The 17,638-nt window shown below is 37.7% G+C and overlaps 1 protein-coding gene across 3 annotated transcripts in view; it reads right to left on the bottom strand.

Annotated features, from left to right (window-relative positions):
- The window catches only part of STK39 (serine/threonine kinase 39), a 382,860-nt gene that overhangs the window by 230,040 nt on the left and 135,182 nt on the right, over nt 1-17,638 (bottom strand). For all 3 annotated transcript variants that reach the window (XR_005218895.1, XM_037850139.1, XM_037850140.1), the window contains exons 6-10: nt 11,063-11,172; nt 10,684-10,785; nt 8,526-8,659; nt 701-749; nt 534-599 (exon numbers count right to left, since the gene is read on the bottom strand). Coding sequence is in view for 2 of the 3 variants with exons in the window: in XM_037850139.1 (XP_037706067.1) it covers nt 534-599; nt 701-749; nt 8,526-8,659; nt 10,684-10,785; nt 11,063-11,172 (461 nt within the window). In the remaining variant the exon portion in view is untranslated. The remainder of the gene's footprint in view (nt 1-533; nt 600-700; nt 750-8,525; nt 8,660-10,683; nt 10,786-11,062; nt 11,173-17,638) is intronic.

A 17,638-nucleotide genomic window follows, 5' to 3' on the forward strand; every position in this document is an offset into this window, starting at 1 on the left:
TTAATGTAATTTAATAAACAGAAGGTAGAACACAAAAGTGACCACAGCACATGTCTTTTATGAGGAAAGGGCATATAACCCACGGATATTCAAAATAACCATTTAAAACAATTTAAACAAAATAACAATTTAAACAAAATAACCATTTAAAAACAAAAAATACTGTTTTCATTTTTTGTCATTTCAAACTGTGTTTAAAAACTGATGGTTCCTCTTCTGCAAAACCCAAAGGAAAAATATTCAAGTATATTTTAACTCTCCAATATTCAAACCTCATCACATCCCCTTTTCTCTGACCCTTAAGCAAACCTGATAAATGGAAAAATTAAATCAGTTGAGTTTCACATTGTTTCCGTACCCAAAGACTTAATAACCAGCTGAGATAAAAGGCAGAATGCACATATCTGAGTAATTCACTAATCAGATCATCTCTAAATAACATACAAATGGAAATATTTTCCGTCTTTTTCTATGGGTTTCAGCTCCCTGTAGGAAGTGGCTCCTACAGGGTTGGGTGAGCTAATGGCACTTACCTTTTTGGCTCTTTGGGCTATGTCTGGTGTTCTTGTAAGCAGCTTCTCAATCAGGTATTCTCTGTTCTGCAAAACAAATATCCCAAGAGCTTAAAATCAAATATGATACATAGAAATTCACAGTGATTTCAAAATAGCAGATTTACTTGGGTTTTTAAGCATGTTACCTTGGCTTTCTGGAAGAATTTGCATTTTAAAAGTTCTGCTGCTGTGGGCCTGAAAGATCAATAATAAATTAGAGTTGAAACAATGACCACTCAATAAATATACCACCTTGATGAAACAACTTAATCCTTGAGTATTTCTGGAAGACCAATTTAGGAATAACAAAACCACAGACTAAATTAATCATTAACTGGCAGCAAATAAAATAGTGCCAATTTTCCAGTTCTTTCCAAACATCTCTATTGCAAAACACACAACTCCTGTATGTGAAATGCTTGGGGCATGATCAATTTTCCATCCTTCATCCTTACACTTCACTAAGTGAATTCACTAAAAGGTGACAGGAGGAAAAGTCCTGTGAGCTAAATTCCTCTATTTATTAAGAAAGAGTACAAACTTCAAAATGACCCTATCAAAGCAACTACACTCTCCTGTGCACTTTGAATCCCTAGGAGCAGCTGTTAGTGCAGGAGGTTCTCAAACCCATGTGTACGAGCGCTGTCTGCCCAATGAATAAACCTGTCTCAAATGTATATGCACTACTGTTTTTCAAGTGAAGGTAAATGCGATGGTGATTAATAAAATACAAATTCAATTAAAATCATTACTGTATTTGCCTGATTGTTCCCTCAATGGTATCATTTAGATTGTTTCTCCATCTCCTATATTTCCTGTAAACTGAAAGCTAGGTCTAAAGGCTTGATCAGGTTTAATCAGGCATTTTTTACAAGAATACTTCATAGATGATGTTGTGCAATTCTTACTGCAGCACACAGGAAGCACCTATGGTTACTCTACTTCTAGTGATGCAAAGTTTAATCACTTCGTCCCCAGGTCCTAAATCTCTTCGTTGTAAAAGTATATGTCCCATCATCTCAATTAGCAAGTATTCTGTTAGGCAATTCTTCGGCATCGTGTTACTATCCAGTTCCCATAAACCTTTCTCCTCGTGGTTTCAGCGTCTTTGCCTAAAACAATCATTGACTAGGGGGTTACAGAATACTGATTTTCTACTTCAATCATTCCTGTTACATTTATTAACTGGCATTCTTCTATAAAGAACAGTTTCTTCTAGAAAAGCAGCCACACAGAAAAAATAGGATAACACTAGCATGTAGGACAGTAAGACAACTGGCCTGACCGCTTCAAAAAGTCAGTGTCATGGAGAAGAGAGGAAGTAAGGGGACTGTTCTAGATTAAAAGAGAGACAAGAAACATAAAACCAAGTATAGCACATGACCCTTAACTGAATACTGTCAAGGATATATGCGGAGGAGGAAGCTACAAAAGACATTAGGAAATAACCGGGGATATGCTTATATGCTAGATATTAGGTAACTTCAGGAAATTATTGTCAATTTTCTGAAGTGTGGTAAAGTATTGTGGGTGGGTAGCAAAAATACCCTCATTTGTCAGAGCTGCAAACTGAAATACTAACAAACAGTTCAGCAAATTAAAATGTAGACAAACAGATATAGCAAACATGGCAAAATGTTAATTGTTGAATCTAAGTGTTGGTATACATGTGAACACTGTACTATCCTTTCACTTTTTCTCTATGTTTTACATAATTCATAATTATTTATGAACTGACAGCAGGGGAGGGAAGCATTACTGAGTATCATTAGGTATTCTCTCTGGCAATGATTACCAAAGGCACAAATGCCATTTATGTTGAAGGGACGTGTAACCTTAAAAGAAGTCCTCACAAACAAAAAGACTGGAAACCACTGCTCTGGAACCAGGAAGCTCCAATAAAATGTTTCCAGGAAGCAAACTCAAGCATATAAAAGAATTAGGAAACATCATTAAATGCATCAGTGTACAAACTGCATAAATCTGCAGAGGCCGTAAGCTGTATTCCTATGCAAAGAAATTTTCTATTTAAATTGTTATTGCTCTTTTCCTCAGCTTTCAAGTGAACACTGGTCACAGCTACTTGACAGAGAACTCAAATCCCCACATCCACTGCAATAAACAGCGGCCAGTTACTTTGAGTAAATAAAGGTCAAAACAACAGGTGGGCCACATTTTACATTTTGTGTGCCATATCTCTTGGTAAGCTCATTCAAATTCATGTATTTGCAACTTGTTAAACAGGCACTAGAACTCACAAATGATGCTACTATCTTGCACAACTTAATTGTGGTTATTTTAGTGTTTACTGCTACCACTGAACATCAGTAGTATTTTTGGCCTCGAGCTACTCCAAATTTATCCTTTCATTCTTTCAATAAATATTTATTGAGCACCTACTATTTATCAGGCATTATGCTCAGTGTTAGGCCTACTACAGTAAACATAGACTTAATGACTTCCTTCAGCAACTTACAGTCTAGCAGATAGGACTAAGAGTATGCTGTTAGACTAAGAGGAGAGACAGATCATTCAAACACCACTGAACTGTGTTTGGGTGGAAGGAGAAGAGTTATCGAAAGAACACATGGTAGAATCACTGTAAAATGGACTGAAGCAAGATTTGTCATGTTTGGTTGCCTTACAACATGAAACAAAATTAAAAATCCCAAGAAGCATCCAAAATTTAGATTTAACTTTTAAAAAGCAAAGAGAAGCTTCAGAAATTCAGGCTACTGTTTCGTTTAAAACCTCATCACCTCTTGCCAATACAATTATTACAAACAGCCTCCCACTGGTCCCTCTTCCACTTCTCTCTTCCTCATTCCAATCCATCGTTCACACTGCTTCCCAAGCTAGCTTCTGAAAAAGTACCAATCTAACCCTTTCTTACTAATGCGACGGTCTTCAGTGGACTGAGGTGAAGGCCGAAGCCCTGCAGCATGCCCTACAAGTTCTAGATCCCGATTCCCCCAGCCCCATTCCCCATCACAGCCCACGTGGATGTTCTCCTCCAGCTACAACCATGTTCTTGCCCATCTCTTCACCCTTTCACGACAAAGCACACAATGCTTTTCTCACTTCGAAAATCACTGTAACCAACTGGCATACCCTTGTTCATCAGTCAAGAACCAATTTAAATGTCACCCATCCTCAGAGATACCTCCCCCAGCTCCCACAAGGAGAATTCATGACCCCCTACTCCATGCTCACACTACACTCTACCCATGTTCCCATTCTGTAATTACCTATTCCTAAATCCTACCCCCACCCCCAACCCGACCCCCTGCTAGGTTATAAGACCTCCCAAAGCAGGGACTACATAGTTTCCATTTTTATATTTCTGATGCCTAATACAGAACAAAATGCCACTATAGCTCAATTTCATACCATAATCAAATAGGGGGTAAAAACAATGCTGCTATCCACATGGACACAGCACCACAACTCCTGGAGTGAGACTATGAGATTTAGCACCAAATCCTAAGCATCTGTTCAAGACAGTGGGAGAGAAGAATGACATAATGAAAATGAGACTCATGATAGCAAAAAAAGGAAGGGGGAAGAAGTTCTGTGCACAGCTGAGGTGCTAAGGTGGAGAGCCAAAATGCTTCCCTCTCTCTTCTGCACCCCTCTCCTCATTCTGCCCACTGAGGGTAAAGTGTCTTCTCGTCCCGGCATTGGGCTGATGTAGACAGAAAACTGGGAAAACGCCAGACAAACCTACGGTGCAGGGCTGGGAGAATACTTTCCCTTTCCCAGCAAGGTCATTTCTATGGTAACCATAAACGTAAAGAGGGAAAAGCATGCAGCAGAGAGAACTCCTTTCTCTGCACTCCCCTATCAGCCTTCATCAATAAATACAAAAAAGCTATAACATAAAAAATCAGAAGTGGCTTAAAGTAGCCACATTCTTTTTTTATAGGCTTAAATACTAATTCCTATCTTGTATAGAATAACTAAACAGCAGGTCACTGGTTCTTTTTCCTCCTCAAATTAGCTTAAGTGTCTATAGCCTTGGAGTAGCAGCCTACATAAGTCAAACTATCTACGTAAGGATTTATGGAAAAAGGGAACTGGAAGGAATGAGGCAAATGAGGGAGGGAAGAAAGTTATAGAAGATATGAGAGAAACTGAGGTGCCTGCTGTCTGGCTGATCTTTGTTTGGGGTGGGTGGTAATTTGAGTTTTATACTCTAGCAACAACCCGGGTCTGATCAATGTGCTCCATCAATGCCACTGCGTTTTCACTGAGTACAACAGAAGAAAGAACTCTGCAAGCATAGTCATGTCTTACATGGCTGATAACAATTACAGAGCAATTCAATATAATATAAATGCAAACACTGTTTTACAAGAAATGCAAAAATCCTACCAGCAACCAAAAGAAAGGCCCAGGCTTTGAATGATGACTCAATTTAAAACTCTTAAAAATGGTGCAGTAGTCTGCAAGTACCAACATTCTCAGGAGGAAATCTCTTAAAGGATTCAGTTAATACATATGGATGAACCAAAGTCCACCAAGACTTAAAATAATTCTCAGAAGACTCAGGACGAATACGATACAGTTTAAATAGTTCTAACAATGCACATTAATAAATTCTAACAGCTCACTGACCTCAGGCAGAGCTCTTTTTTCTCACTTCCACCCTCCACCCAAGATAGTCAAGTCTTATTCATTTCTCATGAATCTATCTATGTGACATACACCTCCTTGTTTCTCAAAGAAAATGCTGGTTCTTTTTATAGTTGCCATCCATATGAAGCATGTAATCCACAAGATTAAGGCTCTTTTTTTTTTTTTTTTTTTTAAGAAACAGCAAGATGTTCTGCTCTGCAAATATACGCAACTCTTTGTCTATGCCAAAGAAAGAACATGGTCTTCGATGAGGCAAACAGTTCTAACATCACACTTCTTTTTTATTAGGAAAGCTCCAAGAGGTCTCAAGGTGGGTGGAAAGCAGAGTCCTGTCTTTTCTCAGCTAGCCTGGGGGCTCCCACATAGGAGAGAATCTGTCCAGGTCACCGTTTCCTCATGATATTGTTCATTCATCACTAAAAAGGTACTCAGCAACAGCAGGGCACAGTTACCAGTCAGTTGCTTTCAGATTACTAGGAGATGATATACATGCAGACAATGGAAATAAACATAAATTATCAAAAATCTTCCATTCACTCCTCAACCCCTTCCAATATGGTTTTCTTGGTGGGCCCAAATCTCCTCCAAACTGCCAAGCTCCAAATCCTCTCTTCAGAAGTTCAAGAAAGGGCTACGGGTGTATACTACCAACAAGACACTGTGGATGCAAAGATAGGCAGCACAGGTTCTCCTTCTATTAAACTTACCAACTCACAAGGAAGTTGGGTATGTAAACCACTAAATGTAACAGTGTGTGACAAGTGCTACAACAGACAGATCTTCAAAAAAACTGTAGGAAAATTAAAAGTTGCAATTACCATACTTGGACAGGCAAAGAGGCAAATAATAAACGGCAATCCCAATTTCCTGAGTACTCAGGAACTATCAGGCACTGTGCTATCGACTTTACTGCCATCCTCATAACAATCCTATGAAGTAGGTGTTATTAGTCCCATTTTACAGACAAGAAAACAGAGTCATGCAGATGATGATAAAGCAGAGCTAGGACTCATACCCAATGTATCTAACTCTAAGAAGATGTAGTATCTGAACTAAGTATAGAAAGGTAGAGGAGGGACAGAGGGAGATGAACAACCCGGGCATACCATAAGCAAAGAGAGAGAACTGAAAATCTGTACTGTTTTTTTTTTTTTTAAGAATTGCAGTAATTACCTATTTATTAATCCAATTATGAAAACATTTTAAAATCACATTCTAAATGAAGAATTCAATAATAGGACTGTTTTCTATTCCCACATTTCATGAGCCTTTTTTTTTTTTTTATCAGTCTCTTTATATACATCTTCAACATTCAAGTCTTCTTTAAAAGAAAGAGCTGCCTGGGAAGATTATGCATCACTAACAGTCTATAAATGTCCGTTATAGAGGACATTCGTGCAACAGTGGGAAAACGATTAGGTTATAGAGAAAATTTCTAAAAGAAGTCCTGAAACTATTAGTATTTTTACAGCTCAAAATAATGTAACTAAGAGAGCTTTCTGAGGGAAAGACTTTGCAAGGATTTGAACATATGTTATATGCTTCTTTTCTAAAGGACTTTTTTTTTGGGTGGGTGGAAGGCATCTGATATTTAAGCTCATATTATAAATAAAACCTAGGAATTCTTACTCAAGATAATAAAGAAATCAATATGGTCTTTAAATATAATGTATTTCAATCTCATTTCTTTTGACCAAATTTTAAACATCCTGAAGAAATATATATTATTATTTCATTAAGCACACTAACATTTCTGCCTTACAGAACCATCTTAACAAGCTGGAATTGTGTGACTTTACACATCACAACCACTAGGTGGGATCTCAACTAGTTCAAGAGTCACAAAGACCAGTAATAATCTGGGAAGACAGGTACTTCTCTCAGGTGTGGAGGCTCAAAATTTTGGGTGATGTCAAAAACTTTACATTTGAAGACACCAAACATAAGGGGAAGGCAAGCAGGTGTGGAGAACAAATTAGACTCTAAGAGCATTTTTGCCCAACAGGTAAAAATAACCACAATGAAAGATCAATATAACTTTGGAGGGAAAATAAGCCTTACAAATAAAATGTAAATGACAACTGAGATGGTTAAGCAGAAATAGTCTACAGGTGTGACAAAATAATCATCCATCTTAAAATAAATAATTCCAAGAGTATTTATTTTTAAGACTGCTGCTTAACAGCAACCAGTCTTCAGACTTGGCTCTAAAGGTATCTGGCATGGGAAAGAATAAAGGCAAATTCAGGAAAATTTAAAGGAATTAAGTGAGCAGCTACAAAGAATGGTAAAATAATGGGAAGTGTTTAATCTAGAGAGTAGTCTACATAAATAGTAGGCTACTGTTTTGTTATTGTTGTTTTATCTTTGTAAAGGGCTTAACTTTCATAAAGACTTAAGGATGAGAATAAAGTTATGACTTCTAAAAGCAGGGTACTTCTTTGAAAAAACAAAGGTTAAGAAGAAAAGTCAGGCATTAAGTTTTAATATGTAAGTATCACACTGGATCCCTGGAGATGGATTAGGACAGACAATTTCTCAGTTCTCCGGGTCTATGTTCATAGTATGTTAGGACAGGGCCACACACAACCAAGCCAAGAAAGGGAATTCACCTAGGCAAGGCCTGAGTGTGGTTCACACCATTCACATTCCCTTTGAAGTGGGTGATAACGATACTGGGTTTCACTACCACTACCCAAGGTCACAGCCATTAAGAGGGGAGAAACAAACTCTGAAAACAGACATACTACAGTGTGTAGGCCAATAACACAAGAATAAACAGGAAACATTAAAGTTAATTTAAAGGCAGTTGCTTCTGTTTATATGATTAATCTTTCTAATGTAAAAATCTCTTTAATGGTCTTTACTGATAATCTTTTAAACAGCACAAACAACTTGTTCAGCAACTAAAAGGAAGCTCATGCAAAATTCAATAGCTCAGCCTGGTTCAGACTGGAGCTAACAGGATATTCAAATCCTGAGAGGTCAGCTCAACCTACACAGTGCAGAATATTAGCTCAGCTTCTGAATGTGGCACTGCCAATTTCTTCTGATTTCTGTTTTACTTCACTTCCCGTGATGACAGAGTCCACATCTAACAAGCACAGAGAATCCTATTAACACCAAACATTTTCCTCTTCCTCCCCCTCATCCTCCACTCACATTTTTCCCCCTTTGACCACTAACAGGTCGGAAATCTGGGAGCCAAAGCAAGGTTTCCCAGGAGACTAGAAATACCCCTTAGCCGTTCTCACACAGCCTTTGCCTATCCACAAACAAAGCTCTGTTGTGACTCGAACCAGGTCATTAGCACATCCACTAAGTTTGACATACCTTTTGGAAGGATCTTTCTGAAGACACAGTGAAAGTAATTTTCTAAAGGACTTGCCATACTTTTTCATCATTTCCTTATCCTCTACTCCTGTTTCTAAAGTGGGCGGATCATTTTGCAAAGTCAACATTAACACCTGCAGCAGAAACAAATATGAAGACAGAGTTTCAGTATAGCGGTTGCTACAATTGAGTTTTTAATTTTTCACCAAATTACCAAAGAGCATCCCTGATTAGGTACAAACTTTCCCATAATTTTAACTTTCTAGAAATTGCATCCTAAAAGTATTCATTTCCCTTTGCCAATCTGTTCACGTACACTTGAACCTTTTTGTTATTCCACTGACACGATTTTACAAAATCTGCTCTATGTGTTAAGAATGAAATCTCCCAAAAGGCCCAGGACAGCGCTTCCTGGCACAGAAAAGGCTGGGACTCTGGGGGCGGGGGGGGGGCAGACGGGGAGAGCAACAGCAAACACTCACGTGAACAGATCATTCCTAAGTCAGGAACCTCCTGTACTAGGGGCTCCTGTAACACATTACCCACCCTAAAAATAAACCCACAACCTCCCAGGGAGTAACATGATTTCCTTCCTTCTTTCTTTCTTTCTTTTTTTTTTTAATGAGGAAACACACTAAATTGAGACTGCCAGCACAAAACTGAGTTGCTAATGACCATAATGAACGGCCATGCTGCTTTAGAGGGGGACAAAATCAAGATACCAGCTTCAAATCAAAAAGGTAAAAAATTTACTCTTTCACACTAACATCAAAATTATGTGCTTTAAAAAAAAGGTAGAATTTGTAACAAACTATTGACCTATGAAGTGAATAAATCTCCTGGAAAGCATAAATCCTCCCTAATTTATGCAAATACTATACATGCCAAAACTCTTTTCAAACATTTTACGATGTGTGAATGGATGAAGGATTAAAGTGACAGTTTATTGTCAGTAAGGGATAATAGCAAACAGAAAAAAATTGGAAAACTATGAACTCTGAAGAACTTCAGGCTGGGATTGGCAATTATGACTTTGAATTCAGGTGCAAAACACTAAGGACAGGGGAAAGAAAGGAAACAAGGAATAACAACAATCCAGGAAAAAAAACGGATGGAAGAAAAAGTCATCAGAGTTGCTTCAATGCTTTTTCTCTGAAAAATCGCTTCAATTGCTCACATTTCAAATTGACCTTTTCAGCTACCAAAAATAGGTGTAGGTGTGTGTGTGTGTGTGTGTGTGTGTGTGTGTGTGTGTATGTTAAAAAATATATATACATGTATACAGAGAAACAATGAAGTGAATTACACTAAAATCCTAATGGGGATTTTCATGGTTGATGGGATTATGGATGATGATTTTCTTCTTTATGCTTATCTGTACTTCTAAATTTTCTACAATAAGAAAGTATTACTTTTTCTAATTAGTAAAACTATTTAACTTTAGCTGCAGATGTTTTTTAATACTCCTGCATTTTTACAAATATTTGCCTAGGAAACAATGAAAACCCTGGACCTTATCTTTCTAAAATATCTTCATAATTTCCACTCAACTATTTCAGCCTCAAAACAAAATGCAGTTGGATAAATCAGCCCTGGTATCACTATCTCAGCACTAAAAGAAACAATGATGTAGGTCAGTTAAAAGAATGAAAAATAGTATCTAAAACATTTCCTGAAAACACTGTGGCTCAATTACATCAAATGAGTCATCAACATAACACTCTTTAAGAGCAGGGATAAAAATGTCATAGACCATAAAACAGTTAAAAAAAAAAACTGAAAATTTGGGAAATCCACCTGCAAAGATGTTATTACTATAATCTATTTTTAGATTTTCTTGGGAGAAGTGGCTGTGTTCTGCTATCAAAAAGAGTAATGACCAGCTTTTGTCACAGCTATCAACCTCCATCAACCAATCTGATCACATTCTGCATTAGGTCTGCGTTAAGAATGTAAAAAAAGTGTCAAAGCTGGGAAATGTACTGCTTTTGTTCTACTCTGTCCACAGAGAAAATCAGACATTTAACTTGTCTGTATTTCTCCATTAATTCTCCTCATGTCTAAGAAAAAAAAAAAAAGACTATATTTAAGAGAATTATGGAACAGATTCCTTTAAGTCATATTTCAAATCCGATATATTATTTCCAATAATAATTACTTTCATGGGAGGATATTTGTGATAAGGCGCTGCTCCTGTTGCTAATTCAATGGCAGTTATTCCAAAACTCCACATGTCAGCCTTGAAGTCATAGCCTCTCACCTAAGACCGGAACCAGAAAAAAACACAATTATACAGCAAGCATGTTACTGATCACCAAGACCATACTGAGTCAGAAGTCTATACTATTTTATTCACAACTTTCACACTAGGTTGCCAAATTCTAGCAATCAGGAATTAAATTTTAGTTACATGATGAATTTTATAAGAATGATTTGATTTGAATGAAATGTTAGTATATTAATGATATGAACTACTATACTATATCAACCAAAACATGGTTGTTTGTTTTTTTGTTTTGTTTTGTTTTGTTTTTTACCTGTTCCATGACTTCAGGGGCCATCCAACACGGGGTGCCAACAAAAGTTTTTCTTACTTTATTCCGGGTGACATCACCCCCTGTTGCTAAGAATGCACTTACCCCAAAATCTAAAAGGAAAACAAAACAAAACAATTCATACTTTTTAATGTAAGACATCATCACTTACAAATTCTGACTTTTTGAACATCTCTCTTCCTGGTGAGCCTTCCAGTGGTGACAGTTGTTCCAAACATGTTCGTGAAGCTCCCTCAGGTACACCCCTGGTGGCCCTGAATCTGCCATCCCTTACACTTTCGAGAACACCATCACGGGTAAGGGTCAGCAAGCCCACCAGACCAAAAGCTCAGCAGACAAAACAATAGGGATTTTCAACTAAAAAAGTACTGAAAATCATAACCAATCTTAAAGGGTTTCAATACCTGCCCTTTATATTTAAATGTATTTGACAGAGCAGCAAAAACTTGTTATGCTACCAAAGCCCTAAATATAAAAGAACTGAGCTCTTAGCTAAGATTCATTTTAGAAAATCATTTACAAGAATACCATCGGAGGCAGTAAAGGCAGCAACACTTTGTGGTGTAGTTTCTTTTTATGTTTGTTTTGTTTTTAAATGTTTCTTTTCCAGCCTCTTTAATTCCAAGTGGTCAAGGTTTGGGAGGTGTATGCTTGTTGTTTGTTTTAATAAAGGATGAGTAACATCCATCTTCCACATTTCACATGTTGTTCCCTAAATATCTCTAATACTTTAGCCAAAAATCATAAGGGCAAATCCACAAACCCAGGTTCATAAAACCAACGTGTCCAGCTCTGTCCACGTGTAGCAATCAACACAAAGGAGAAGTTCAGTCAGCAAAGGCTATTTTTTTTCAATGTTTGCTTTCTGGATAATTTTCATAAGTACAGATGGGATAGTTTGTAGAATTAAATGATACTCTTCTTAACACCTATTACACAATAGAAGCTCTTTTTGTGAGAAGATGAGATAATTAGGCATACTGTACACTGTAAATATGTGAAGCAAAAATGTATCTTTGTATGTTACAGTAGAGAAAGCAATGTCCAGTGATTATTAGTGAATGCACTTCTGCTTACATTTTTACATAAAGGATAAAATTAATAAGAGCTCCAACCACTCGGGACTGGTATAGACCTAACAGCTCTGAGGTAAGCAAGTAGATAGTAACAAAAACGAGTTGTCAACACCTCAAAACACGTAGCATACTACACAGTGTGTGCCCCTACAAACTGCTCTCATATAATTCTTTGCTGGTCGCCTTTGTTGATTGTCTGGATGACAGCAATTACTAAAGAACAACTTCAAATACAAACCAAGGTCAAAATGTATTAGCATTTGCTTTAGGCCTATTAAATTTGTAACTGGTCCCCTGAGTTGAATATGTTGGCTGTTTCATTTTATTTACATTTAAATTTACTCAACTCCCAACAGGGTTTCAACCACAGGTAAAAGTAATAAAAATTGACAAATGGAGCCTTTGTTCCAACTGCTACTCTCAAGTCAAAACGGCTGAACAAAAGTATGTTTTGAAAACTGCTATATAATTTAATATGCATATATGTGTACAACTCTAAAACTCTTTGAACTCTTATATTGTGGTCAGAAACTGAAGCCTTGTGAAGAGAAATCTCTGGAACCAATGAATTAGGCTTCTGTGGGTGGGGTAAGATAAAATTCATTCTCTTTCAGAAAAGTTAGAAAATTGAATCATTCGTAAACATTTACCATATTTGGCTAAAGGGAAAGGCAATCTGACAAAACTTTTAAAAATTCTAATTTCAACATAATATGGATTTCTGAAAAAAATATTCAACAATGAATCCAACATCCCATATTTTATTAAAATAATTTTTAAATAATATTAAATACATGTATATCAATTTTAAAAAAATTCAGGATATAGGTAAAAGCTCCTTTTAGAAAGAACAGACTCTTTGAAATGCAGTTGAAACAACCCTACACCCTTAAATCTCTTCCTGAAAGATATAATCCATAGTTAACATTAGATACTTTTTCAATTCCTTATACATACTACCTGCTTACATTAGATATTTTTAAAAGCTGCAAAATCAGCTAAGAAGGGTGTATAGTAGCAATTTGTTTTTGGCAACACCCTCTATATATCCTTCAGAATTCACACATTTATTCATAGCCTCCACTTAGAACACTCACTTGAAAATCATAACCAGATGGTTAAATGTCTTTAAAGCTCAGAACGAAAATTCCAGAAGCAGAAAACACCAATCCTAACATCTATTCACCCTTATGACTACAGAATGTATGATTTGCTCCTCTGTGTAGCTAATGCATATACAGAAAGATTTAAATGCACTGAGAAACACAGTATTTTGACCAAAGTACATAGTGTGCTTGTCTAAGTAGGAAAACTGGTATATTTGTTGAGACAGCTTACAAGTGACAGTGAGAGCAAGGTGGCGGAATGTGAACCGTGAAAAGCTGTCCTTGTTTCCTAAGGGGTACATCTATAGAACTAAAGGGAACAGAGCCAGGTACACTTGGACCAGAAACCAGGAACATTTCACTGGCAACACGGAATCAAAGGCAACACATAAAGTTAACCCAGTCCGTCTTCCTGCCTCCAGGAATAATTGCACCTAAAACCAGAAAGAATGCTGTCATCCTTGTAAATAAAAGGCTCTAACACATTTTAAATCCATCCCCTGCCCTCCTTCCCCACACCACTACTTCAGCTGCAGCCACCATGACTTCTTGCCAAACTTCCTGGGGCAGCTTCCAAACTCACCACCTCCCTGCTTTCCCCAGATTCACGCACCAGCAACTAGACCTTTCTGTGTCACAGACCTGACCCCTCTTTACAAGTCTTCCAAGGATCCCTACTCCCTCAGGAGAAAATCAAAATCCCTCAGCATAACACACAAATCTGACACAAATCCTCTCCCGCCTCACCCACCGCTTCTCCCAAATTCAGGCCCTGAGCTCCAGCCCTACCAAACTACTTTGAATTCCCTGAAAACATCATGAGTCTTGCCCTCACCATTCTTGCCTTGCACATGATGCTTTCTCATCCAGCTCCAGCATACCCTCCCATAAGGATAGGGCCACTGGGAAAGGACACTGCACATCCTTAGTAAGCATGGACACATCTCACGCATTCTGATTCTTGGTGCCTTGGGGCTTTCCCACAGCCTCTCTGTGGAAGGTGTGGTTAGTTCCACTGTGCATCAATCACCTTTGCCAATTTGTTATGTATGATTTAAGTATCTTTGGTAATTGTCTTCTTTTAATACGTGCATGCCAAACCTTGAGGAGGATCTGCAGGGCTCTAAGGAATTATCATCTGATTTATAGAGTGAGTGGATCCACCAGAATCTATCACACCTTAACTGGCAAGGGCCAGGTACTACATTGGTTAAGTGGAAGACTAAGCTATTCCCCAACTGTGTGACTTCAGCTAGGTATTCAACCTCTCCAGGCCTTGGTTTTCTCAGCAGGATTCTTGGTTAGACCTATTTGTATATTACTTTCATATTTATAATAATATCCCACTTCTTTACACCATGTATAAATGTTCTTTACAATTAGACAACTGGGCTGAGGGGATAAGCACTCACATTTTAGTAGACCAAAATGTGAGAAAGGTCTTTTCCTGACCTCAAAGAGAAAGAAAGCACAAAATAATAAACAATAGAACAACATGTAAAATCAAACGCTATGCCATCTGTGCAGAAGCAGAGGGGCTATGACATAATTAATAGTCATGAAAGCAGAGGGGCTAGGACATAATTAATAGTCATGAAAGACTTTCTATCCAAAGTGGGCCTTGGACCTGGCCTTGAAGATGAGGTTAAGATTTCAAATAACAAGCCTAACAAGAAAGGATATGCTAGACAAAGAAACAGCAAGAGCAAAGAAGCACAAGTGTTGAACCAAGAAGAAAAACTGTCTGACAGCAGCAAGGGTCAAAATTCAAATGCTTACAGGGTCCAGTCAGGAATATAAAGGAGGAAAGAGCGTCCTGAAAATCAACAGCACAACCTCAATGATAAGGAGCAGTGCATTAGGGAGTGCTGGGCTGTTTGAGACCAGAGCCCATGTTCCATGCCCTCCCACCCTGGTCTAAAAGAGGCTTTTGCTACTCAGCTCGAAAAGAGAGCTGTCATAGAGCAATAGAGCTCAATATTTATATAAAATCACACCCCACACACACTTTTGGCAACAAATTTCATTAAAAAAAAAAAAAACACAAAAACAAAAACTGGAAAGACAAAATAAAGCAATCCTGCCAGCCTGACAGTCTGCAAGCCACTAGCCTGCCAACTCTGTTATGAAGTCTAAAATTTAACTAAAATATTTCAGCACATACAATGTGATATTGTGTTTGTGATACCACAACCCAGTTGGGTCAGGTGACACTCTAACCAAGAATGCCCAATGATGGGGGGTTCTGGTAGCATTTGACCAAGGAAGACAGAGGCAACTGCCAGAAGTATTTCTATTATCCGTACCCAAGTTACAGGGTTATTATTAGGGAAAATGTGACCTGTTAACATGCGTGACACATGTTAGAAAAGGGCTTTCAGTGGTGAAAAATAAAGGTATTAAGCACAAAGATACTCACTAAAATATTTGATCTACTCTCCATTCTTGCATGAATAGAATGAAAGGATCCAGCCAAGCCCTTAGTATAGGTTAAATCCCTAACCAGTTTTATGTCTAGATGGATTCTTGAAGCCAAGTAGAGAAGCAAAAGAAAATTGCATATGGAATCCTGGCATGTCTTCCTTGAGTTAATTTTTCAATCACCTACAAGAACAGAGAACAGGGATCTCCTTGAGCCTATAGAACAAATTGTAAGAACTGTTTGGGAGCTTGCTTGCTAATGAGTGACAAAATTTGGTCTGAAATTTGGTTTCCTTATAATCTGGAAATGAGGTTATGCTTGACCAGCCTCAAACTTCTTCAGCATCTACTATTATCTATGAAAAAGAACATGGATTATGCAAGAAAAAAATGTCTCAGGTCAATTCAACATTTGGTTAGATAGTAATGGAACCAAAGTCTAATAGTTCAGAGCTTCCTAAATTGCAAACAAAATGGATTACAAGAGATACAAGTCTCTTCAGACCTCCAAAGGGTTGGCAGCAAGAGCCCCCACAGCTTCAGGGGCCCTTGGTAGTTTCTCGCCACAAGCAGCCTCTTTTCCCCAGACCATGATGTAAAAAGGCTGGGAAGCACTGAGAAGCCCAACCACAGAAGAGTATATCAGGTAAGGGAATTTATAGCCAGTTCAATTGGCAACCAGGACTACTACCACTCCTTCTCTGGAGCAAAAGAAACTTTGGAAAAATAATCACACGAGGTGTTCAGGAAAGGAAAAAGACTGGAAGCAGGGCAGACTACACCCATAACCCAGGGTGTAAAATCAACAGAGCCTGCACTTGAATAAAAACTCTGGAAATGGAAAGGATTAGACAAATTCTTAAGGAAATATGATGGTTTAATGGATATTGAAACTAAAAAGAAGGAAGGAATAAAAAAGATTAAATGACTTGTCAAAGAACACATAGCAAGTTATTGAGGGTCTGAATAAAATCTACAATCCTTCACAGAGGAGTTAGCTACTTAGCATCTAGTCTCCTCAGGAATACTCAAAGTACTTTTCTTTATTGAAAAGGAAATGCAAACTGGAATATGAGGTTTCTATCCCACAAGTCCTAAGCTCTTACCTGAGTAAAGATCAAGTTGTGACTACTCAACATAGACAAACTAGTTTGAGGTTCTCTGAATAATCCTAAATGACATATTTACATAATCAAAAACAATCTCTCCATAATTTGGTTTGATGCCAAGTTTTTTTTTTTTTTCCTCATAAGAGACTCTCAAGACTTGCTGACAAAATGGAAATGTACTTCGACATACACACCCAGGATCAGTTTTAGAGCTGGCAGCACTCAGCCTTCCTGAGTCCTGTGAGTTTCCTTAAAATGTTGCATCACCAATATTGGATGAGTAAAGAGGCATATTTTACATTATATAGGATTACTATTTAAGTTATGCAAACTAGATAATACTGTGTATAAAATAGCAGTAAATATGAAAGAAAATTTTTAAATAATGTAGTTAGATCTCTTTATATTGTTTTTAAACCAGAATGCATTTCAGTGGTAGCATACCTGCTTGTTTTCAGTTAAGCACAGGGTATAACAGGACAGTGTGAGCACAGTGTGGGTTGAGACACCATGGGGCTTGCAGAGTTTTGATTAAGACACACACAATCCTCACCTTCTAGTGAGAGATAGCAGGGGAAATATATTAATTTAAATAAAGTGACTATTACAATACCTAAATAATAAGATAGGGATATGCAAGTGTGCCTAATGTACAACATGCAGAACTAAAGGCTTCATCCTCTGCTGCTCACTCCCAGATGCCCCTTCCTCTTGATTTTCATGGTGAAAAAGAAAATAGAGACAGGAAAAGTAATGGTTTTATTGGCTACAGAAACAAAGGCAAGCCGCTTCTAACAGCAATTCATCCTCCTTATCCCATCCAGATTAATCTTCCTAACATGCAAT

The sequence above is a fragment of the Choloepus didactylus genome, chromosome 9, assembly GCF_015220235.1.
Source record: "Choloepus didactylus isolate mChoDid1 chromosome 9, mChoDid1.pri, whole genome shotgun sequence".
NCBI lineage: Eukaryota > Metazoa > Chordata > Mammalia > Pilosa > Megalonychidae > Choloepus > Choloepus didactylus.